Genomic DNA, 23,937 nt, shown 5'->3' on the forward strand with positions numbered 1-23,937 from the left:
CCGCCAGAGCTCATTTTGGCTTTGTTCACATTTATCTTTTATACCTTTAAGGCTATTGATGGCATATAACCAATGTTACAGCCCCTTTCTAGCCATCAATTTTTAATCTAAAAAGATTCTAAGAAGCAGCAAGTCTCATGTGTAGTTACTTGGGCACTTAAACTCCAGAGTATGCATTACTTGTGTACTAGAAGTCGGAGAAGATAAATGATGAAGGCTGTTCGGTTACTCTGCTTCAAAAGCCAAAAATTTTGATATCAAAATATTTACAATTTCTGCTTAACGCAATTATACTGCTTTTTTAAAAAACAAGAAAAGAAAGAAAAGAAAACTCATTATAAGGGAAGAAATCAGGCAGTACAAGAAAACAGTTCCTGTAGTAGAATTGCAACCCTGAAAATAAAATATTACTATTTCTGCTGTTCTCAAGCAATGAAACTTCAGTCAGTAGAAAGATGCCCCTATTACTGGACACACCTGCTCTGGGCTTTGTATACTCTCACCAGCTGGAAAGGATTGTACCAACTTCTTTCCTCCAACTTCTTTTCTCCAATTTCTCTGCACTCACTGTAAGATGTATGGACTCAGAGATAGGCTTTACTGCCTTTAGTTAAAAAGAATGGCCCATGACTCCATCAGGGAGACTTCCCATCAAATATATGATGGGTGCTGTGCCAACACAGCCTCTAAGCTCCAGAATCCCACCATGCAGTCAAAGTGCTGAACCTTTTAAGGAGGAACCTGGGTCCACCCTTGCCAACCTCTCCCACACTGCCTAACAAATTAGCTACTATTTCTAGTTTTTGTATTTTTAAAAAGTGGTCTAGCAGCCATGCTGAACTTTTTTAAAAAAACGTAACCTACATAAAAATAATAATTATAATAATCTGATACTGATAAAAAGCAGTCAGGCCCCGAGAGTGTGAATTGACAGGGGAGATGCAGATGGTTCCTGTTGCTATCAAAGGCATAATGCAAATATGTAGACTGAATCATATGGGCAGGGGGAGTAGGAGAAAGAGACAAGAATCTGCTTGGAATCCTTTCTTGTCAGATCTTGTAAAATGCAATTGGCCATTTCTGAATCGAGTAAGTTAATAGTTGACATCCTGATGCCATTAGGCTTTACTACAAAATGCCAAGGAGCACTCTGCTAATTCTTGTGTTGTAGAACACATTCCAGTGTTCCATTATTGGTCTTGGTAAGTCTAGAAATCAAAGTACCTATACCTTGTCAATTTGGGCAATCAAATGTGTTTCTATAAATCTGATTACCTTTCCAGGTGGTTTTTTTTAAAAAAAATGATTTCCCAGTTGCACTATCCTCACCCCGCTATAGACATCAGTTGATCAATAAATATTTTGTATGCCTAGAATGTGCTCTCCTTCAGAACCAGATATATGTTCTGGTGTTCATAAGATCCAGCAGTAGGTGTGTCTTGTCACAGTGTGTTTTGAAACAAAAACACCCACCCCTTGGTGAAATGTTTGGCGAAAAGTCATATGAATTCAGCCTTTAATGCTTTTATTTGGCTTATTAAGGCTCAGTAACACACAGTTAGCAAATCTTGTTTTAGATTCCTGCATCCTTCCCATGTGGGCTTTGTTTATTTAATTTGCTTGCTTGTTTATTTGTTTCTTTATTTACTTTGCCTAAAACCAGTATGGATTACACAATAAAACAGGCCCTCTCTGCAGGTTTAAATAGATACATTCATATCTTCTTTATCCAAATGTGTTTAAGTAAAAAAAAAAAAAAAGCAATTGTATTAATTTAGGAAGCCAGGGTGAATGGGCATGTCTTACAGAGCTAAACGACTAAACAACAACAACAACAACAGAGCTACGTGAGTTTAGCAACAGTCAAATATCATATGGGTGGTCATGCCAGTGGTGGTAGAGAGCTGAAAGTGAAAGAAAGAGAATGGATAAATCTACTCCCTCATATGATATGGACATAATTTTGTAGACCTTACCCATTTTCCATTCTATTTTTAGGAAGTTGGCAAGTTTTTAGTTTATAATGAACCAATTTACTTGATATATAACACTATACTCCTGATGTCTGTGGAGCAAATGTCCTTCCTAACCAAGAGAAGAATTTAGGAAGACTGTTGCGTGCTGAGGACCCGCAAAACCCCTACCCCAATAACTCAGACAACACACATAATTTTTGTTTTAGGTTTTTGGCATAATTTTTTGGCCACAACTTTATTTATATACAAATTGAGAGTGGTTGTTTAGGCATTGGTTATGACTACCTGTCCCCCCCCCCCCGCCTTGGGGGACAGCACTGACTCCCTAGCCAGTCTCGGAGGAAACATGGTCAGAGTCAGATGGAGCTGCGTAACAGACCCTCACTGCTCCGCGCATGTTCCTTGAAGCTTACGCGGCCCGCACCCTGCCGTCAGGGTTTGGACGAAGGGGATGGTAAGCTTCAGAATTCCTTTAACGGAAAACCCGTCAGCAGCAGCATTGGAGGGGCAGGCACAGCCAATCCATACCCCTCCACCAACCAATTTTAACCAATGCCTAACCGCCATTCGAGCCCTTACGCTCGCCGCCAACCACTCACAAACTAAACCACACCCTCAGCCTGGACACTAAAGCGTCCAACCACACATCATTCCCAACTGGCGAGAGATGAACCCCGTCATCCCTGTAAAATTCAATTGCCTTGAATGAAATCAGAGGGTGAGGGATAACTGCCCCACCCAGATTCACCACCAGCTTGCTTGCTGCGGAATTAATCCGCTTCCTTACCCGTTCGGTGGCAGCTGGGCAAGGGCTACCCCGCCAAATGCGGCGTTGCAATAGCTGTGACCAAATTATCTTAGTTGACGGCACCAGTGCCGCCAGTTCTTTAAGGTCCAGTAATATGGTGGCACGCAGCACAAAGCAGGAAGATGATACCATATCGTTCTCCCCAAGCTGCACCACGATCGCTGAAGGAGGGCCACATCGGAGGACACGCCTTCGAATGAGAGGTAAAAATTCCCTCCACAGCATCCCCCTTCTGGAAATCCAGGACACCTGTACGTGGTGCGGGAATCCCAGGCCATCACCCAGTCCGGACTGGCGAGCTCTGTCCGCAGCCCAGTGCACAATACTGTGCCCTACTATCCAGATACGGATAGCAGCCCGACCTAGGGTAAAACACACACATATAAATACAACAACGCATTATTTCCGTACGTAGGCTTTAAATGCATCCGATCGCCACCGACCCAGGTCCTTTATCCTCTTAACTGACAGACCCCAGTGTGCAGCAGTTGTAGCCGCTCCAATCCTAAATGAGTGAGGGGCAAACTCAGAAGCCGGCAGGCCACAAGCCGCCACAGCTTTTCGTAACACTCCATTAAACTGGTGCCTCACCAGCGGGCGGCCATTTTCATGTATGAACAGGGGCCCTTCGCCACCAGGACGCAAGGCTAAATACTTCGTAAGGTCCTTCACTGGGCAAGGGCCAGATTCGCCCGTCGCCGGGAGTGTAATGACAGCGCCCCTGCCTAGTTGGTCCGTCTTTGAATTCCTAACGTTAACCTGCAAGTCCCTTGGAGACACACTAACGTCCTGCATCAGCAAACCCCTTGAACCCCCGTCCAGCTTGCGCTCAAGGACCACTTCCCCGATTCTTAGGGCCCCAAAGAAAGTTAATGAAAAGGCTGCTGAAAATAGCCGAGCCTCAAATTTCGACCAACAGATGCTCCGCAGCTTAGACCGCATCTGCGCCAGCAGATCAAATGTAATGGGTCGTCTGGCAATGGTCCTGGAAGGAGTGAGTCGCCCCCATCCCTCCAGGGCCCTACGCACTACAAACTTCCTGCACGGATCTTTGTTGAAATATGCCTTATTAAAAAAGGAGATCGCTGCAGAATGTAGCCGAAGGGTCCTAGCTGCCCTACGCATCTGGAACAGATGCGCCAAATACCGGAGCACCTGAGAGGTGGAATGGGGGGTGGAAACTTCCCCCACGGACTGCCCGCTAAATAATAAAAAGTCCGCCCAAGCCTTTTTATAGGACCTCAAGGTAGAAGGTGCAACAGATGCAGCTACTCCCTGTAAGACTAAGTTCTGCCAAGGTTCCAGAGATGATCCGGGAAAATTTCCGGACGGTCTCGAGCCACTGGCACCAGGGACCTGAAACGCTCCATCTGAAAACGGGACAGAGCATCAGCAATATCGTTAGAAATTCCCGGGACAAAACGGGCAGAAAACACAATGTTAAAACGCAAGCAGTGTAAAACGAAGTCCCGAAGAAGGGCAGATACCCTAGGGGATCGTGAAGACTGCTTGGCCAGTACATTCACCACCTCCTGGTTATCGGTCCAGAAACAAACTCGGTGATCCTTGAAATGCTCGACCCATAAGTGCACTGCCACTACAATGGGAAAAAACTCGAGAAAGGTTAGGTCCCGCGTTATAGCCTGCCCCTGCCAAGCAGGCGGCCAGCGCTCAGCACACCACCTACCATCCCAGTACAAGCCAAACCCCAAGGACCCCGCAGCATCAGAATGGACCTGGAAGTCATTGTGGAGGTTCAAAGTGTCCTGCCACAATGACACCCCATTGAACTCTTCCAAGAATTCCAACCAAATTGCAAGGTCAGCCCGTACCTGAGCAGGAAGGCGGACCCTGTGATGCGGGGCCTGCAAGCCCGAGGTAAGTCTGGCCAAGCGCGAACAAAATGGACGCCCTGGAGAGACCACCCTGCAAGCAAAGTTCAGGTGGCCCAGCAACGACTGAAGTTGCCGCAGGGAAACCTTCTTTAATGGAATCATCTCCTCAATGACCTTTCGCAAATTGGTTATTTTCTCCAGCGGCAAGCTAGACGTTTGGGCCACGGTATCCAGCAGGATACCCAAGTAAGTGAGCTGCGTAGAAGGACCTTCGGTCTTACCAGCCGCTAAAGGAACACCCAGATCTTCCGTTAAGGAAGCAAAGGCCTGCAATAAAACTACGCAGTCCCCTGTATTGCCAGCCGAAGCGACCAAAAAATCATCGAGATAATGCGTGACACCGCTCAAACCGGTTTTTTCACGCAAAGCCCATTCCAAAAATGAACTAAAACACTCAAAAGCCGCACAGGCGACTGAGCAACCCATGGGCATAGCTTTATCGAAGTAAAAACTACCTTCGAACCGAAATCCCAGCAACCAAAAATCATCGGGATGAATTGGAAGCAGCCGGAACGCCGATTCAATGTCGCACTTTGCCAGTAAGGCACCCGGTCCGAATTTCCGGATCATCTTGATTGCGTGATCAAGAGAAGCATACCTCACCGAACAAAGCTCCGGGGGAATCACATCATTTACTGATGTGCCCCTAGGATGTGAGAGATTATGGATCAGGCGAAATTCGCCCGGGGCTTTTTTGGGCACTATGCCCAAAGGTGAAATATGCAAATTGGGCAAAGGTGGGACAGCAAAAGGGCCGGCCATGCGACGTAAAGCTAATTCTTTATCAATTTTCTTACGCGCCACCTCTGGCATATCCCTAATCGATTTTTGGTTCGCTGGGTTTTTGGCAACCGGGGCAGAGACCACCGGGATTCTAAAACCTAAAGAAAAACCGTCACGCAAATAAGACGCCGCTTTGGCATCAGGGTACGACTTCAACAAAGAAAGTAGCGGCTGCAGCCTTACTGGGGTGTAAGCTAAAGAAGAAATCATGCTATTTTCCTGCTCCCGTGGCAGGGGCTTGCGTAGTGGCTTTTGGGGGCTGCTGAGAGCCCCCTCCTTTCCGAAAGGGGCGGCGGCCTACCTGGCACACGGACCCGGAATGGTTCCCTGAACACTTATCGCACACATGTGCGTATTTGCAGGATTGCCGTGTACAAGCGCCCTTATTAAAATCCCAGCAAAAGGGCTTACGTCCCACCCTTGAAGGGGCAGCCTTAAACTTCTGGGTATCAGGGACCTTCTTGTCTATACGGGGGGCCACATAAGTGGTCCAGACGTCCAAGTCCTTCCGATCCCAGCGGGCCGTAGGGATCTTTGCCGCCCTCCGCCTAAAATTCTGGTCGTACGCTAACGCAGCAGTCTCTCCACCCATTGTGAAGGCGGAACGGACTATGGATAGGTACACCCAAAGATGCACGGATCTTCTAGGATAAGCCGCGGCCACCACTCCGGCAAAAACCTGGAAACTATCTAACCATCGCTCGAAGGTCCTATCTGCCTTAGCTAAGACCGTCCGCTTCTTTGGAACGGGCAGACCCTTGTCCAGAGGCTCCTGGCCTTCCAGCGGGGGGGCCAGGCTGAATATATCAACATAGCGGCCGTCCAATATCCTGGCACGCAATTTGGAGGACAGGTGAGCCCCAGGAATAATGTCCCTGGCCGAGTTGGTGGAGACCTTTACATCCGGCACCAGGACCCCTTCAAGGCAGTCTTGCACTGCTCCGTACCTGGCCCTATGGGAATTTGCCCTCCGCTCCCAAACCCATTTCGGGAGCCCCGAGGTTTCCCCATAACCCCAGTATAACTTAAGGGGGGCCTCCTCATCACTACTCGTGCTCTGGGATGACTCACCTGACGAAGAGGAGGAGGTGTCTCTACGTCTCCTCTTGGCACGTTTCTTCGAACTTTTCTTACGGCGGCGGTGACCACCAGAGGATGCCTTCGGAGGAAGAGGGAGGCTATCCTCGACCGACGACTCTGATGCATCGCCCTGCTGCGGAGTAGCTGGAAGTGACTGGAAAGACACAACCTGTGAATGACCAGGCATCGAGGTGCCCACCCCCGCGGGCTGCAAAGGTAACCTCCGCGCGACCAGACCCCGTGCAGGTGCCCTCTTTCCAGCCCCCGCCCGGGTAGAAACCCGACCCCGTGGCACGGCAACCTGCGGCACAGGTGGCACCGAGGACCGAGCCTGAGGCGCGTCAGGCAAGGGGCCACTGGCTGGCAGTGGCTCTCTTCTTCGCTGGATGAAGACAGTGGAGACGAAGCATCTACAGGTGGAGCCAGCATGGCAGAAGTTGACGGTGTCGAGTGGCGATGCATCAGACCATCCAGCTCCGTCTCCATCCTTGCCAGAGCCACCGGGTCGCCAGCCAAACTGGAGACCATGGATTGAAGGCGTCTCACCGACTGGCCAGGCTCAGGGGAACGTAAGGCCTGAGACGGGCCTCTTATGGGCCGCTTTGTGGCGCAGGCCGGACCAGACTTCTTCGTCGCCTTCTTTGGGGCCATTCCTACTACTGGTATAAAATTAAAAAAAAAAAGAAATTTAAGTTAAAATAAAATCAAATAAAATTTGAGAATTGACAAGTAGGACCGAGTAAAGGATTATTGATGAATTAACGGTAAAGGCTCTAAAAGAATAAAGAAATAAAGTTAAATAAACAATAAAAATTAGATCAGGTACCAGTAGAAGCGAACGACCGCCCGGCACCAATACACTACGGCGTGGCAGAACCTAAGATAGCCAAGCCAAATGCAAGGCACCAGGTATCAGGCAATGCGGCCTATGCAAATATACCAGTGACCACTAGAGGCCGTCACCTAAAAAAGAAAATGCACTGTTATACCTCCTGCGGCCACCAGAGGCCGCCACTCAATTTATTTAATTATTGTTCTATTTTTTAAGGCCCTGCAATTGCAGGGACTGACCACCAGATGGCGCCAATACAGAAAGAAGGCAAGATGGCGCTCCCGCCAAATTGCCCGAAGAAGGAGGCAGCCCGGGGGACCCACCCGAACCAGGTGAGTCGATTCGACCCAGGCCGCCCCGCTGGCGCCCCAAAAGCCTTAAAGGCAGGGAACAGCCCACCAGCCGGGCCCACCCGGCCACAGGAATCCCAGGCCGCTGGCGCACACCCCCACCAGGCGCAGGGGCCTATCAACGCCCCGCGCCTGTGAATCGGGGCCTCGCGGGCCCGAAAAATTGCCGCGAGGCGGGGGGGCAGCCGGGCAAAGCCCAGGCCGCAGCCGGGCCGCGACGAGCCGCGGCGCCCGCAGGCCCAACGCGCCCCGAGCCGCGATGCCCGGCTCAGCGCGGCCCGTCGATCGAGGCGGCCACGCGCCCCGCGCAGGAGCCCGGGCACCAGGAGGGCCTCCAAGGCCAAACGAGCTCCGGGGGGCAGCGGGCGGAGCGGAGAGGCCGCGGCCGGGCCGACCAGGCTGCGACGCGCCGCGGCGCCGCAGGCCCACGCTCCGCGGGCCGCGATGCCGGGGCAACGCGGCCCGACGCCCGCGACAGCCGCGCACCACAGCCCCCAGGCCCCGCGAGGGTCCCGAAGGCCCGACCGGTCCACGGGGCAGCAGGAGGAGGCCACGGCCAAGACGAACAGGCCGCGGCAGCACCGCCGCGCCCGCAGCCGATGTGCCACGGGCAGGTGCCGCCCCCGGGGATCAGGCCTCACCGGGCCGAAAGGCCCAAGGGGGGGAGACAGAAAGGCGCAGGCCCCAGCAGGGCGACCAGGCCCCGGCGAAGCCGCGAGGACCAGGCCCAGCAGCGGCCGACCAGGGCGAGCAGAGTACCAAGGCCCCCCCCCCAAGCTGTAGGGAGGCCGAGGGAGGAAGGGAGGCTGTTCCCCAACTGGCCCGGGCCTTCTGGCTCGGCCGAGAACCGGGCCGTCAGCCACCCAGGGCCAGAGGCCTCGTCCTCCCCCCTACCGAGAGCTAAGGCCCCGCTACTGCCCCAGAAAAGCAATAAGGAAGGAAATTCAGAAGGAAGGGGAAATCAGGAGGAGAAAAGAAAGACAAAGGGAAAGGGACAATCACGGGAATATACAACCAACTCTTGCTGAAGGCACACGGTGCAGATAGATCCGATGTCCACAGCAAAAGAGAAAGAGAAAGCTGTGGACCCTGCTTATATAAGGGAACTAATCCCACCCCTCAATTGGCAACATCAATTTTGCCCTAGTAACAACTACGACCAATCTGCTCCAGCCCATTGCCATCAATGGACTGGTCACTAACTAGGGTTTTGCTTGGCCCCATCCGCAACACGTGCTCTCTCTTTATGAGAACACGCTTTGTTGTTGTTGTTTAGTCATTTAGTCGTATCAAACTCTTTGTGACCCCATGGATCAGGGCTCGCCAGGCACTCCTGTTTTCCACTGCATCCCGCAGTTTGGTCAGACTCATGTTTGTAGCTTCGAGAACACTGTCCAACCATCTCATCCTCTGTCGTCCCCTTCTCCTTGTGCTCTCTATCTTTCCCAACATCAGGGTCTTTTCCAGGGAGTCTTCTCTTCTCATGAGGTGGCCAAAGTATTGGAGACTCAGCTTCACGATCTGTCCTTCCAGTGAGCACTCAGGGCTGATTTCCTTAAGAATGGATAGGTTTGATCTTCTTGCAGTCCATGGGACTCTCAAGAGTCTCCTCCAGCACCATAATTCAAAAGCATAAATTCTTCAGCGATCAACCTTCTTTATGCTCCAGCTCTCACTTCCATACATCACTACTCAAAAAACCATAGCTTTAACTATATGGACCTTTGTTTGCAAGGTGATGAACTATTTATTTGTTTATTTTTAAAGGTTCACGGATATTAAAGACAACTCAGGAAAACTTGACTTCAACTCACTTTCTCCATCAAAGAAGGAATACTGGTCTATGCTGGCCTACAACCGGTCTAAGTTGTGCAATATTCTTTTATCCAATGAGCTGAACCGCCGCCTTTCTCCCCATGGGGTGACATCAAATGCAGTGCATCCTGGAAATATGATGTACACATCCCTTCATCACAACTGGTGGCTGTTTACCCTGCTGTTTACCTTGGCTCGCCCTTTCACTAAATCCATGGTAAGTGAACTACATTTTATACATCTTTGGATTATTAAGTGTGCTAGATTTTCAGAAATCCTGCTGTAACTTTCTTATTTCAGCAGTGTTTCATAACTGCTAACTTCAGCAGTGGCTACCATAACCATGAAACTCTGAATAAAAGAGTCTGCATTTCTAGCTTGCTTTGATTGCTTTTTGATAGACAGTTGTGCATTTTCAGTGTCATGCAATTCTGTGCATATATGTTGTGTACAGTGTGAATATCAAGTGAGTCTTTGCTGAGGGGTGGATCAGAAATGTGAGAGAAGAGAGAGGTGGAACTGCAGATAGCATTATGCTTGGGAGATGCTATAAAGATGGGATGAGTAGAAGAAAAATAAATGCTGACATCTTTTTGAAAGCAAAACAACAACAACTCTGAAATATATGAATGATTAACTCCATAGCATCTCATTGACTTTCATAACATCTAAAATTTGGAGCTGTTTTCATATACTTGCTACAGTTCTGCCTTAAAACAAAATGTTTGTGTTGGCACCTAGGGAAGCAGAAAAGTATCAAATCTTAAGGCTGCCAGAGCTTAGCAGATGTTTCAGTGAACGGAATTTTCAAATTCTTTAGCATTAAAAATAGCTAGAAATCTGAGGTGCTTGGGTTACACTTTCTGTTTCGGTGCAGAGCCAACCATTGTGCTTGAGTTTTAACAGATGTGCTGTTTTTTTCCAAGTGGATGGGAATGCTTTTTTTCAAGTGGATGGGAATATAACACTACTACTGCTGTGTAGTTATAAATTATAATCAGAAAAAATTCTTAACCTTAGATAGATATAGTGAAATAATTGTATGCTCGAGCAATATGCCTGCATGTATATGCCCCAGTGCCACTAAGAAGATCCATGGTGGTAAGAAGATTAAAGCATATATATTTCTTGCTGGATTGGTCAAGTGAGATACACATTTGGATACACCTGAATATTTATCTGACTGATAAAGGTGAGATATACTGTCCTGAATAGATACTAAATACTTTTTTTAAAATGAAAGCTCAGATTCTGGGCGTACCTGCCCAGGGGAATTCCTAGAAACCTTCATGGGCACCTTGTTTATATCATCCATAAACAAATCTCCTGATTCAGTAGAATTGCTCAGATATGTTAATGATAGTTTAAAGGAGGATTTAAGAAGCAATACTTTTAAAAAATCCTGCTTTATTATTTTCAGTCTTTTCATTTTTAGCACACCTATGACTTTACCTACCACCTACTAAAGCTGACAGTACTTAAGTAGTGAACACATGGTGCAGTAGATTCATGAATGGCACCCAATATGCTTACCTTTCCTTAGCTGAATGCCAGCTTGTTCTCCACCTTCTTTTTTAATTAAACTTTAAAATGAACAATGAAGAGCAAGAACAGAGAAACACTTGAGATTATTGGCTTGGAAGAAAATGATCTGCACCCTAGAGAAAGCCAATTGCACATAAGCAATTCCCCAGTGGATCATATTTAGCCTGGGTGTCAGCACAAAACTCTTGACATTGAATCCTCCCTCACAGACCAAGTCATCAAACCATCTTTGATCATGCTTTATGCAACAGCAGTTTCAGTTATTAAACCTCCTACAGGGTCTGCTGCTGGCAGGCTAAACCACTGTTATTTCTTTTTTTTAAAAAAAAAACCCAGCCAGGATCAATCCAAATAGAGGCAGAAATCTTGAAATCCCCTGTTCACAGTGGGCACCACTGAAGTGGTTTTGAGGCTGTATTCTGGCAGTTCAGGATGCCAGTTCATACTGAAGTAATTAAAGTTATGCGTTCTAAATGGTATAACTATTCTGATTCTAGTTAGCTTGTAGGCAGATCTCAAGTACGGAAGAGCTTGCATTAAACTTCAAAGTGTTAGTGAAGTAGTGGGGAACCTGCCCTCCTCAGTTCTTACCCTTTGTTTTTGGACTTCCACTCCTGTCATCACCAGCCTGCATGGCCAATGGTCAGGGCTTATGGAAGTTGCAACTACTGAAGGGCCACAGGTTCTCCCCCCCTGGTTTAGTGTATAATATTTTCACTATTGGTAATTTGGTAACTTAAATATAATATCTTACCAAAGTTGTTCAGTCCTCACAAAAGTAAGATGTTTAGTCAAATACTCAAGAAATCAAAAGTCACATGCAAGGAACCAGGAGAACCAGTCAGACATACAAAAAGCTGAAGAGAAAAGTAAGTTTTTCCAGAGAGTAAAAAAGTCCAGGGACTTAGCTACATTGGTCAAATTAAAGGTAAAGGGACCCCTAACCATTAGGTCCAGTCATGACCAACTCTGGGGTTGCGGCGCTCATATCGCTTTATTGGCCGAGGGAACCGGCGTACAGCTTCCGGGTCATGTGGCCAGCATGACTAAGCTGCTTCTGGTGAACCAGAGCAGTGCACGGAAATCCCGTTTACCTTCCCACCTGAGTGGTACCTATTTATCTGCTTGCACTTTGACGTGCTTTCAAGCTGCTAGGTTGGCAGGAGCAGGGACCTAGCAACGGGTGCTCACCCCGTCGCAGGGATTTGAACCGCCGACCTTCTGATCGGCAAGACCTGGGCTCTGTGGTTTAACCCACAGCACCAGCCGCGTCCCTAATTGGTCAAATTACAATGTTATAAATGTGTTATAACACTGTGACACCAGATGGTGTTGTAGAGCTGAAATCACAACTCAATGATATTTTCCATTGTGAGCTTTACGACTTTTTCAAAAAGAGCGTTTTCAGAGTGGTTTTTTATAGCTTGGTAGTTCTAGCCCCAGTCATCACAGGCTGAAGACATAGCTGGCCTGGAGGGCAGGATGACTCCTGCCTGTCATGGCCAGCAGGAGGAACAACCCTAATGAGAAAAGTCACCCATCCCTATCACAACATAAAAATTCATGGTCAGTAAGAATTTCCATTTTCCTACATTTCCTAAGAGCTGGAGCTTGCAGAGGAGCAATTCCAAATAGGTTTCCCCCTTAGACATGATATGGTTTCACACACTTGGGTGCATAAACTTACATCTGTCTGTATAGCTGGAGGTCAACTGAACAATAATATGTAGAAGGTTTCTAAAAGTGTGCTTTGTGTCGTGATATTGATACTTCTTCCTGACCTTTAGGAATGGCTGGCTTGCTTTACCTAACTCTGGTCTTTATTTCTGTTCATGCCATCTTTGTAAAAGTGCCATACCGCTTTAAACCTTTTCCCAATCAGTTTCATATGATGGGTTCTCTTTAATCATTTACATTCTGGGGAAAGTCAAATATTCCATAAGAAGCCAAAGTAATCTAGCTGAATATATAGTGTTTGTGCAGCTGGATATTTTATTTATTTGAAGTATTGCGAGAACTCTCTTCTGACTTTACAGAAAAAAAGGATGACGAGTAAACAGTAAGAGGGTCCAAGTAATCTGAACCTGAAAGTCCCTTCTTTTAGAGCAAAGTCATAACATTTTCCATGTTCCAAAAAAGAAAAAGAAGTCTACAAAGCTATATAATGCTCTTATAGTACTGCTGTTTTTTTCTTACTCTGATCAGTCTTTAAAAGTGTTGATATTACCAGATAGAAAAATAATAATTACTGTCTATTCTATGATATTTCATTCATCATTACTTATATTTTTTGGCTAGGCACAATACACGCATAACATTAACATTTTAAAATGAATTTTCCTTGCCTTTTTCTGTTCTCTTTCTGTTCTATTCTTTCACTAAATGTCTTAAGATGTTTATATATCCTATCTTCTTTCAGAGGTATTAAAGCTGTTCAATACTCTGATTGAAATGCAAGATATTTTGAACTACTGTTCCATATTTTAAAAAATAAAAGATGCAGGGAATATGTGGTCATAACTCTTAGTTTGTGCATAGTGCAATCCAAGCATGGGTGCTTGGGGGAAACTTGGGGGAAAAAATTGGGGGCCCAGGTAAGCCACACCCCACATAATTGATCACATGATTGATCACACACACCATTTAAATGGTAATGCCCATCAACTTTTGGGGGTAAACTCCCTCTAATATTTTAGGGGAGGTGAAGGGACCTCAGCGCCTAGGAGTTGGTTTTTAATTTTCAAGTTTATTTTTTAAAAATTTATACCCTGATTTTTTTATGAGCCTGCTCCACAAAGCAGGTGAAATATACAAATACAACACACACAAATAATAAGCCGAATAAATTGTTTATTATTGATTATTGTTTTGCTGTTCTTTGAACCTTGTTAGTGGAAAGCCATATACATTATTGTAATAGTAATGAATCATTCCCAGCAAAGATTCAGGTACAGCCACTCACAGCTATGGCCCGGCACTAACTAAGACTCTCTTGCTGATTGTTCATAGCTGCATTGACCCACCAACATACAGCAGTCCTCCATCTGGCCCCTGAGTTTAAATATCTAGAGACAAAGGAGTGCTTGCTAGCTGGGTTTTGTCTGCTGTTACTCTTGGCATGTACAGTAATACTCAGTATCACATTTCGGTGTCTCCTTACTGCTGACATTCACTAATCACCTTCAGTGTTGTGTTTGAACAATCTTCAGCTTATTTGTACTAAGCTGAAATAAGTAAAAGGTGGATTCAGTTTAGCACATTTGAACTTAAAACAGAAAATGCATACAACAAAATAAAACAAATAGAAGAAAAGAAAAATAATCTCACAAATTTTGTTGATGTGAAAACAGTTCTCTACCTTCCTCTAAAGACTGTTGTGTGATCTTATCTAAGATGATTTATCATGTTTGTTGAAATGATTGATCCTGTTTGGCCTTTTCATTCAATTATGAAAGAAAAGGGAATAAATATTACTGAATTGATCACTCAGTGTTCAATATATAAATATGGATTTATCCTGTCCATTACTTATTTCAATTATTGTGGAAATATTGATTGCAAAACACACACAACCATAATGCACTTTAAAACTTTCCAGGTATGCATATTGCTTTGGAATTTTTGGGAGGGGAGGGCTGTCAGAGTAAGAAGGAGACATTTGTGTATCATTTTATTTTTCTGCTTTCTAGAGTTTTTAGATTAGTCATATCAATCTCTTCTTGGCAGTTGGATGACAAATATAAAGATCATAGTCAAATTCCATCCATTATTTTAGTGAAACCATATATATTTGCAGTTAATACCAATATTGATATAGCAAACTCTTCTGTGTGTGCCAGAAATCCATATATAGTACTTGAGGAATTATATTAATTGGAAAAACATTCCATAGAAAAGAGATAAATATAACAGTCACATTTAAAATAAGTCATTTTTTATGTATACAAAGAGCTGTTCCTGTAGAAAACTCTTGTATATTTTATCTTCAATATATATGGTCCGGCTAACAGCATTGCATGTTTCTGAAATAGTGAAGAATTCCAGGCATAATCTTTATTCCTCCTTATTTTGGATAGGTTATATACTATTTCCTACCATACATACCTACCTTTCTCCCTTTCTTGTTAGCAAATTGGCATCTCAAGGTGACTGATATAGAGTGGTTGGTTTACAGTGGGCCATGTTTAGTGGCTATACAGTGGGCCATGTTTAGTGGCTGTAAATACCGTCGGATTACCCAAAACTTATATGGCCAAATCACCTTTCAATAAATATTTTTAACTTTTGAAACTTATGAAACCAAGAATATAACATGATGCCATATGCAGTTGGAAGTATTGGTTATTCATTGTGTATCTTCTATCACAGCATTTTTTTTTAAGGTGGAGGGGATTCAGCACATTAAGGCACCACTTCTCAGTACACTGGTACCTCTGGTTACAGACGGGATCTGTTTGAGAGGTCCGGTTGGATCCCGAGGTTTCTGCAACCTGAGGACTGCGTCTGCGCATGTGCGTGCGGCAAAACCTGGTAAAATATTTCTGGGCTTGCCATGCACGCATCCTGAAGTTTACGTAACCAGAGGTTTACGTAAACAGAGGTTTGACTGTAGTTGGGTAGCACAACACTTGACAGTTTGTCAAGGACTGAGGTGGAAGATGGCAAGGGTGGAAATGAGGGCTTAGTGGGTGAGTACAGCTAGGGACTGTTAATAAACTCACTGATGCTGGTAATGTGCAACTGAGTAACAGAACACATGGTTAGGGAATCAGTTTGTGTGCCCCTCTCTCCACCATACCTCACAAACTTGCTGTAATATTTAAACACATTGCATGCATGCCCATTCCATTGATCCTAGGTGCAATATGTGTGATATTTAGCTCTGTATTTTAGGAATTAAAATATCATACCTACTCACATTAGATTATATTATTTAATTTCTATACCTCTTAATATATTAAAAATATCTCTAAACAGTATTCAGAAAACTGAAGCAAAAACAGACAACTTAATCAAAATATTTCAAAAATACAGTTCCATATTAAAATGTTACATTAATACAGAGTTACTAATATATATTAATCAATATAAATTCATTTTCCTTCTGACACACCCTCCCTCTCACCCTCCGGGTTCTAACCTAGGGTTCAGCAAATTCTCAGCTCACCTGTCAGGATGTCACCAGAAGGTGTGCTGTCTTCCAGGTGTGAATTACAATGAACATAATTAATGTTGCATAGCACCAGGGCATTTTTTCAGGTGGAGCTCACTGGAACTCAGTTCCGGCACCTCTCAGGTGGGCACTATTGCCATTATAAGAGAACAAGGGAGGTGTTTATGGTGAGTTCTGACATATCTTTTTCTAGGAAAATAGCACTGTCACCTCCATTGGACTTCATGCTGAAATAAGAAATGGGTCTCTTTCACTGAAAGTTAGATATAGAGAGTCAGCAAGGATACAGAATAGAAGGGATAATTGCTACAAGGTTATGGGCAAGTTTCCATTACACCCTTTTCATGGTAGCCACTATATGACCTGAGTTCCAGTTGCCAGCACTCTGCAGAGAAATTGATCATATGGAGGCCCAGAGATTTGTATGCATTAATGCTAAATATGCCACTGGAATTTTGTGGAAAGCCGCTCTAAGAGTCTGCCAGTATGTGCAGAATTGTGGGTGTGATACTGGATATATACAACTGGCTAGAGATGAGTGTGTATATCACCTTCCACACCGAAACACATTGGTAGTATGAATAATATTCTCAAGGCTGCAAAGTTTATTGCTTCTGACTTTCTCACTTTCCCCATCAATTCTATTCTGACTTAAAACAATTTTAATTGTATGCTGTACAGATACAAAGGTGGGTATTATTGTGTGTCTACCAAGATGATTCCAAAATTTATAACCCCAATGAAACTTCCCTTATTGATGGGTACACATCAGTCCCAACTAATATTTCATGGTTGAACTAAAGGTTAATGGAGTCATCAACAGAGCCTTTGATATCTTCTTGTGATTTTGAAGACCTGGAAAATATGCAGTAGGTGTAGATTTTGTATCTTTCCCCTTGTCAGTGGGTAAAAATCTCCAGAGGAAAAAGGATGAAGCAGTCCTTTCCTCAACATTCTTCCACTCATGAACATAGCCTCTAAGTCTGCTTATTGTTAATATCATCAGTAGCACATGGCAGCTCACAAGTAGTTTGTCCTGGTCTGGGTTTCAATATGCATGTGTCCTACAGACACAGTCGTTCAAAAGAGAGGATTGGGTGCTCCGCGGCTAGCCATAGTTCGTTACTGTGTGATGTGTGTGACAAAGTCCTTAGATTATATAATATGATTTTTTTTATCTCAACTATTATTCATGATTAACTAAAGGAAATTTTTGTGCTAAGAATTACAAATGTGTGTTTTTATGGGAAGGAGAAAGGTAGACTTATAAATTATAATATAAATCTGATAGATTTATGAATGAATGTTCTTGGTTTTTAGTTGTTTGGATACTTAAATTTTGGGACAGGGGAAATGCCTCTGCCTTTCATAGATTCTTTCAAAAATAAGAGGAAGAAGATTTTCTCTCTCTACTTCAGAGACACATATTACTCTGCCAGCTTGAATAACCGGCCATGTTTCAGCCCCAAATGTCAAAAATAAACAGATGAAAGTGTGTGTTATATTTTTACACTGTTGTCAGATGCTATTGGTTTGTCTTTTTCAGAGTTCTATTTATTTCAGTAAATGCTGTTACCTCCGCAGCTCTACTTTCTTAGACTTCCATCAGAACCGTTCTCTTGAGGTCAAATAAATGAATTATCAACTTTTTGTATCCCTGTTATCCATTTTGCTGCTGACACTTAGAAGTTCCCTGGTTATTTATTTATTTTGTTTGTTTTCTGTAGTAGAGCAAAGCCACCAGATCATAATGTTAACTGTCACTTTTTGGAAAACAGAGGCTGATGCATCTTCAGCCTGAAAGTGAGGCTAGGAAACAATATACCCCTTTTGTTTGTGATACGACATGCATTTTATTAAATTATGAACTAGCCAAGGCAGAGTGAATTGAATGCTGAATTTTAAAAATGAGATCACTTCCAGCTAGCCAAGCCACACAATGCTCTTTGCCAACAGAATTAGTCCTCATATACACGTTCAGTAAAAGTAGAATTACCACTTTCCAGTTCTCAAAGCCGAATGGCCTAATTAGCATTTTTTACTAATTGTTGCTGATTAAAAAAAATTAAGTAATGATTTAGGAAAGGGCTAAGCAACTCCCTCCCCCCAATTTTCCACCCCAAATTATCCCCATCAAATGGGCCAACAGTTTCTTCAAAGGCCTCCAGATCAGTTTAGTTTGGGTCCATCGTGCCAAAAATTGGGTGAAATCATGCCAAAGTAAAAAAAAAAAAAACAAATTACCCAGCTGCAACAAGATTCTGGTTCGATTCCTACCTTTTGTTTGAGGAGGGAAGTGAACATGTTGGAGCCCAATCACAGCTATGTTATAATCCTATATTTCTCTATTGTATCCTGTGGGCATCTCTACTTTAGGGTACACTTAAATTTTGATCTTGCTGGTCGTGCAAATATTTTGAGTGGTCCTTTGCAGTCCTAGAACCCATCTCTGTGGGGTTTGCAGATGCATTACAGTGCATATCATGCTTAAAATTTGTGCTAATTTAAAAGCTTGAGGTTGTTGTTGGCATCCGTCTGTCTCAAGAGACACTGGAGTGTGCCTCTGGGGATGGAAGTCAAACAGCTGAATCAGCAGCACTGCAGTGACCTCCCTGGGGTCCAGTCCTGGGTGGTGTGTATGGAGATCCTGGATTGCCCAGTTGATAGGACTCTCATACCATAATATGTGTGAAGTTATGTAGGTTTGGTGTGGCCACTGAAGAAGATACTATCAGATCTCTGTGCAAGTATACAAACCCCCTGAAGAAGACCTTTTTGTTGGGCTACTGATAAATATTTATCAGCAGCTGGATACATAGTCTCTCTTTTTGGCAGCTTTCCACAAGATTGGTTTGAGTTTGTTTTATTGAACCAGTTTCTTTTAATTTGATCTTATATTCTTTAATAACAATCAAGAAAGGAGTAGTCCGCCACATACAAAGTTTCTTAAGGTATTAATTGTAAATGCTTACATGAGGCTACATGAGGCTCCAGGTTGGGATCTACCATTTTGTATGTTCATTGAGACCTGTTGCTATAGGAGTTCAAAACAAAAACAAACAAACCCCAATTTGCTGTAAAATAGTATGCTTCCTCATTAATATTCATTATTTTATTTTAAAATATTTGTGTATATTACACAATACATCTAGGCTTAAAGAGTGTAGAAAGATATGTTTTCCTACAAAATGTTCCATTTTTATTTGTATGATCTTGAATTATGAATTATAGCAGTTCTTAATTCTTTATTTTTGAGGAATCTGAGGATCCTTTTTAAAAGTCCTTTCAGTATAGCATTTATGCAAGAATAACTACTCTTGGATTCAATTGCGTTTAAGGAAATGTTGTTGTATGGCTTTTTATGTTCCGAACTTCAATCAGCCAGTGCCAGCAGTATCCCTAAAGAAACACCCTCAATAGACCATTTTCAGCATTTTGCTGCAATTAAACTCCTCTGGTTTTAGCCCTCAGGCAATTTAGTACCTTTTTACATATGCACATTATGAACTTTTGACCAGGGCCTGGTAGTCATATATTAGAGAGCAGCTTTTGAAAGCAGACTTAACAAGTTCCTCTGAGTATTACATTCCGAGTCAGTTGTGGAAAAGGTAATTTAACCAACTTGCAGAGAGGCCATTCAGAATCTTACTGATGATCCTAAATATGTCTCCCTCTCTCTTTGCCCCCCCCCCTTTCTTGTTTCCTCTGGAAGCTGGTAGCAAGAGCTCTCAAAGTATGTGATTGATCTTTTATTCAGTAGCTAACGAGGGCTGTGATTCTATTAGTGCTCTACAAGGCAAGGGAACAGTGATTTAATGAAGTGTCTGGTGAGCTGGTCATAGATTTATCCTGTTGTCTCTAATTTGCAGAGCCCTTGCGAGTGGTAAAAGAAACTGCACTCACGCTGCCATTAGGCAGGTATTTCCTTAGTAAATTGTTGTAAGGTCAGGTGTAGTTACCTTAGTGGAGACAATGCCTTACCTCCTCAGTGTCTCCAGATGACAGCCGCTGCACTAAGCACTCACTGAAGCAGAAACACGGAGATCAGAGGTCCATTCCGAGTCCCCCTTAGCCAATGCTTGAGCAGATGAACTGCCAAGTGCAGCTAATAGAGTCATAATTGGTGATTAGAACTGGGAAGGCACAATGACATCTTAATACAAACTGGTGCGTACTGTAGTTAGTGCCAGCTGTTGTTAAGTGTGTTGGTGTGGACTAATATGTGTTTTCTCTGCTTCAGTTCTAAGCAATTAGGCGACACATCTTTAATAGTTATTGAGCAGCCTGAAAATAAAGGGTGGTGGTTGCGGGAGAAAATCCTAGGCCCATCAAAATGGCATTCATGTGCTTATTGTACACTTTAGCTCAGCATATAAGCTGTCAGCATTAGCTCTGAAATGATGCAGTAAAAAGTTGGCATAAAGAGCAGAAATCTAATAAATATGGTGTGGTGCTTTTTTTGCTTCACCAGTGGCAGAGCTTTTATTCTTCACTGTTCCCAGGGATCATTGATTTCCCGCCCCCGCCCCCCATGAGCCATTTCCTTTCTGATGAATAACTATCCTGCTGCAATTTGCTGTTTTACCAAATTGTTAAAGCTGGCACTAGAAGCTTCTGTACCTGAATTAACCACAAATTACTTTTGGTTAAGGGCAGAGTGTTAGGTTGTGGTAACTGGTATATAAGGCAAACATGGAAACTGTTGAGACCAGAATAGAAGGGCTTTTGTTGTTGTAACCATTTTTAATCCTTTGTTCTTGTGCACCAAAATGGTACTTAGGAAGAAGCACATGAATGAGCTTCTGTAGCTCATTAGAGTGTTAGTTAGCCACACAGAATTGGATAATGTGGCCTGATTGCTTTCCACTTAATTCTTTCATTTATTTCATGTTTATTCCATCTTTCATGTATTTATTTGCTAATTACATTTCTATTCCATTCTTCTTCCATCATGGAACTCAATATGACATGCATGGGTTTCCTGGCAGTCTCCCATTCAGGCCTGATCTGACCCAGACCTGTTTAGATTCAGCAATGTTCCTATATCATGGGCCTTCATATCATAGACTTCCATCAAAGATCTCAGAGCAATGTGCATGATATTTCCATACTCTCACTCCAAATTTAACTTCACAAGCCTATGAAGGAAATCAGACTGGAATAGAGTGTGACTGGTACAAGGTTATCAAGCAGTTTTCATGGCTTTTGTGGGGATTTGAGCCCTGATTTCCCTAGCCATAGTCTGACACTCTCAGCACTATATCATTGTAGTCTCATAAGTGTGACAATAGCTTGCCATTTGCTTTTCCTATCTTTGATCTTAGTATCTTATTTTTATATTTTTATATCATTTTCTTCCTATGTAACCTATGTAACCTGAAGGATGGTACTGCCAGACAATTTAGATCTTTAGTAAGTGACATTTGAATTTATGTGATGTGCTATTTAATTTGTTGCATGCTGTTTGTGCCAAAGATCCCTGGTTTTTGTCCCCCATGAAAAGAACTGTAATTTTTATATGTCATTTCTGGGGGGGAAAGGGAATAGGTGTGGGAAATCAGTCAAATAATTTGCATGTAGTTAAAGACAGGCTGTACAATGTGCTTGCTAAATGGTAAGACTCCTAACTTGCACATGTTTTTACTGGGATGTCCTTAGCATAGTCTCCTCCTGTGCTGAACTAGTATAGCACAGTATATTGTCATATAGCAGATCAAGCAGAAATCCTGCTTCTGTGGATTGGCATCTTGACAATTAGCTTTCTGTGAATTTTAATTGTAAGCTGCTTTGGGAGCCAATCTTTACTGAAAGAGGGGTATTCTTTTTTTTATCTGCAAACCTTATGAAATTCAGTGCACTTTTTCTTCTGTAAATGCCGCCCCCTGCAATTTCTGTGGTTATATTTCAAAGGGAACTATTTGAAACAAGGAGCCATGTTTTATGGACTGCACTACTACAGATTGTAAGTGTTGGGAGTTGGGGACATAACTGAATGCATCCTGAGTAAGAGAGATTCCCTGCATGTACAATATTAGCATTATCAGAGAACAATACTGGAACTTTTTTCCTTGACATTTAGGATGCGCAAGAAGAGCATACAAACATTTAGTTCCTTAATCTGTTATCTTTAGTATAGTCCAGGAATGGTTTTATCATCTTCCCTGGTGTGTGTGTGATGGAGAAAATTGTTGAAGGAGAAAATGGTGAATGTCACTGAGAATGAGTTTTTATTTATTATTAAAAAAATTATAGGCTGCACTTCACCCTTATGGATACAGTGGGCATGAATAAATTTAAACATGCCACAAAAATGCAAACAGGAAACAATCATATTAAAACAATGAGAGGCAAATGAAAGCAACAAAATCATTCTAAAATAATCTTATCAGGAACACAGATAAGTTTTGACCTGGTCCTGAAACAATTGTAAAATCACTGGGTTGTGCTGCTAGGGGGAGGTCCTTCAAAATGAAGGAAGCCACCACAGAGAAGACTGCGCTTCTTGTAAGACTTTGTTTTCTGTACTTTTTTCTTCCTACTTATTTCTTAATATTACAATCAAGTTAGGAGTTTGTTACCAATTCAGTAAAATTTGCATATTGCAGTCTGGCAAAGACCTTGAACAGTTTTACACTGAACTTCTGTGAAGCTGAAATGTATCTCCAGATAAAACTAAATGGTCAGCAAGAGGATTCAAAACAAGTTAACTAAAGTTTCTAATTTTCTAATAATGTCGCTTGTGTCTTTTGCAATCTTATTATAGTATTTTCTAGCACACTTCCATATCATCATTGTCATTTAAAAAAGTTCTATGATGGGACTAGAAATCTAAGCCTTTTAGCCCATAGATCATTTCACTAGGAAACTCCATAAATGGCTTATTGTAGATTAGATGATGTGGTTCAGAGCACATCCAAATCAATAAAAGATCAGTCTTAACCTAGCAAAGTGCTCTTACTTTGATTCTTCTTAGTAAGCAACCAATGTGAAAATGTATGGTTAAGTGTTTTGACTTTTTTTGAGGGGGGTGTAGAATACTGAAACTTTAAGTATTCCTAATTCTTAAATTTCTATAATATCCCTTTTTTCTAAAAAGGCCCCAGTTCCTTCAGATTCTGTTAGCATTAGAAGCAGTGTTTTCTCTGTGTATAAAACTATATATACATACATAGCCTGATAATAAGGCCTGTATTGTCATAAGGGACAAATAACTTCCAAAGAACTGAGCACAGACAGGCATTTGGTTTGAACCACTAATACAAACCATATTCCCCTTCCCCCAAAACACTACAAAGTATTTCACAGAAGGAAAACCCCAAACCCAACAAAAAACTACCTACACCTAAAGACCACACAAAAATGAAGCTGGACTCACTGACCTCCCTAAGAGTTACAAACAGGCAAAAACCCCTCACCCTTCAAAGCCATAAAGGAACAGCTATAAGCTTGCATCTTTCAACCACAAAAATTAAAAATAAAATCAAAATTCATGAGGGGCAAAGGCCTGCATAGGTGGAAACTGAAGTTCATCTGGAGAACCAAGAAAGGGGCCAAATCGGGGTATGTATAGTATGTATGTATGTATGTATGTATGTATAGGATGTATAGTAGTGTTTATGTATAATTAATTATATAGCAAGTGAAGTTGTCCATCATCACTACTACTACTACTACTACTAC

The 23,937-nt window shown here is 43.1% G+C and overlaps 1 protein-coding gene across 1 annotated transcript in view; it reads left to right on the plus strand.

Moving 5' to 3' along the window:
* WWOX (WW domain containing oxidoreductase) overlaps positions 1–23,937 on the plus strand; it is a 571,088-nt gene that overhangs the window by 130,550 nt on the left and 416,601 nt on the right. Inside the window, exon 8 of the mRNA XM_028739628.2 lies at positions 9,492–9,756. Within this exon, the coding sequence (XP_028595461.1) occupies positions 9,492–9,756 (265 nt within the window). The remainder of the gene's footprint in view (positions 1–9,491; positions 9,757–23,937) is intronic.

Source organism: Podarcis muralis, chromosome 7 (assembly GCF_964188315.1).
Source record: "Podarcis muralis chromosome 7, rPodMur119.hap1.1, whole genome shotgun sequence".
NCBI lineage: Eukaryota > Metazoa > Chordata > Lepidosauria > Squamata > Lacertidae > Podarcis > Podarcis muralis.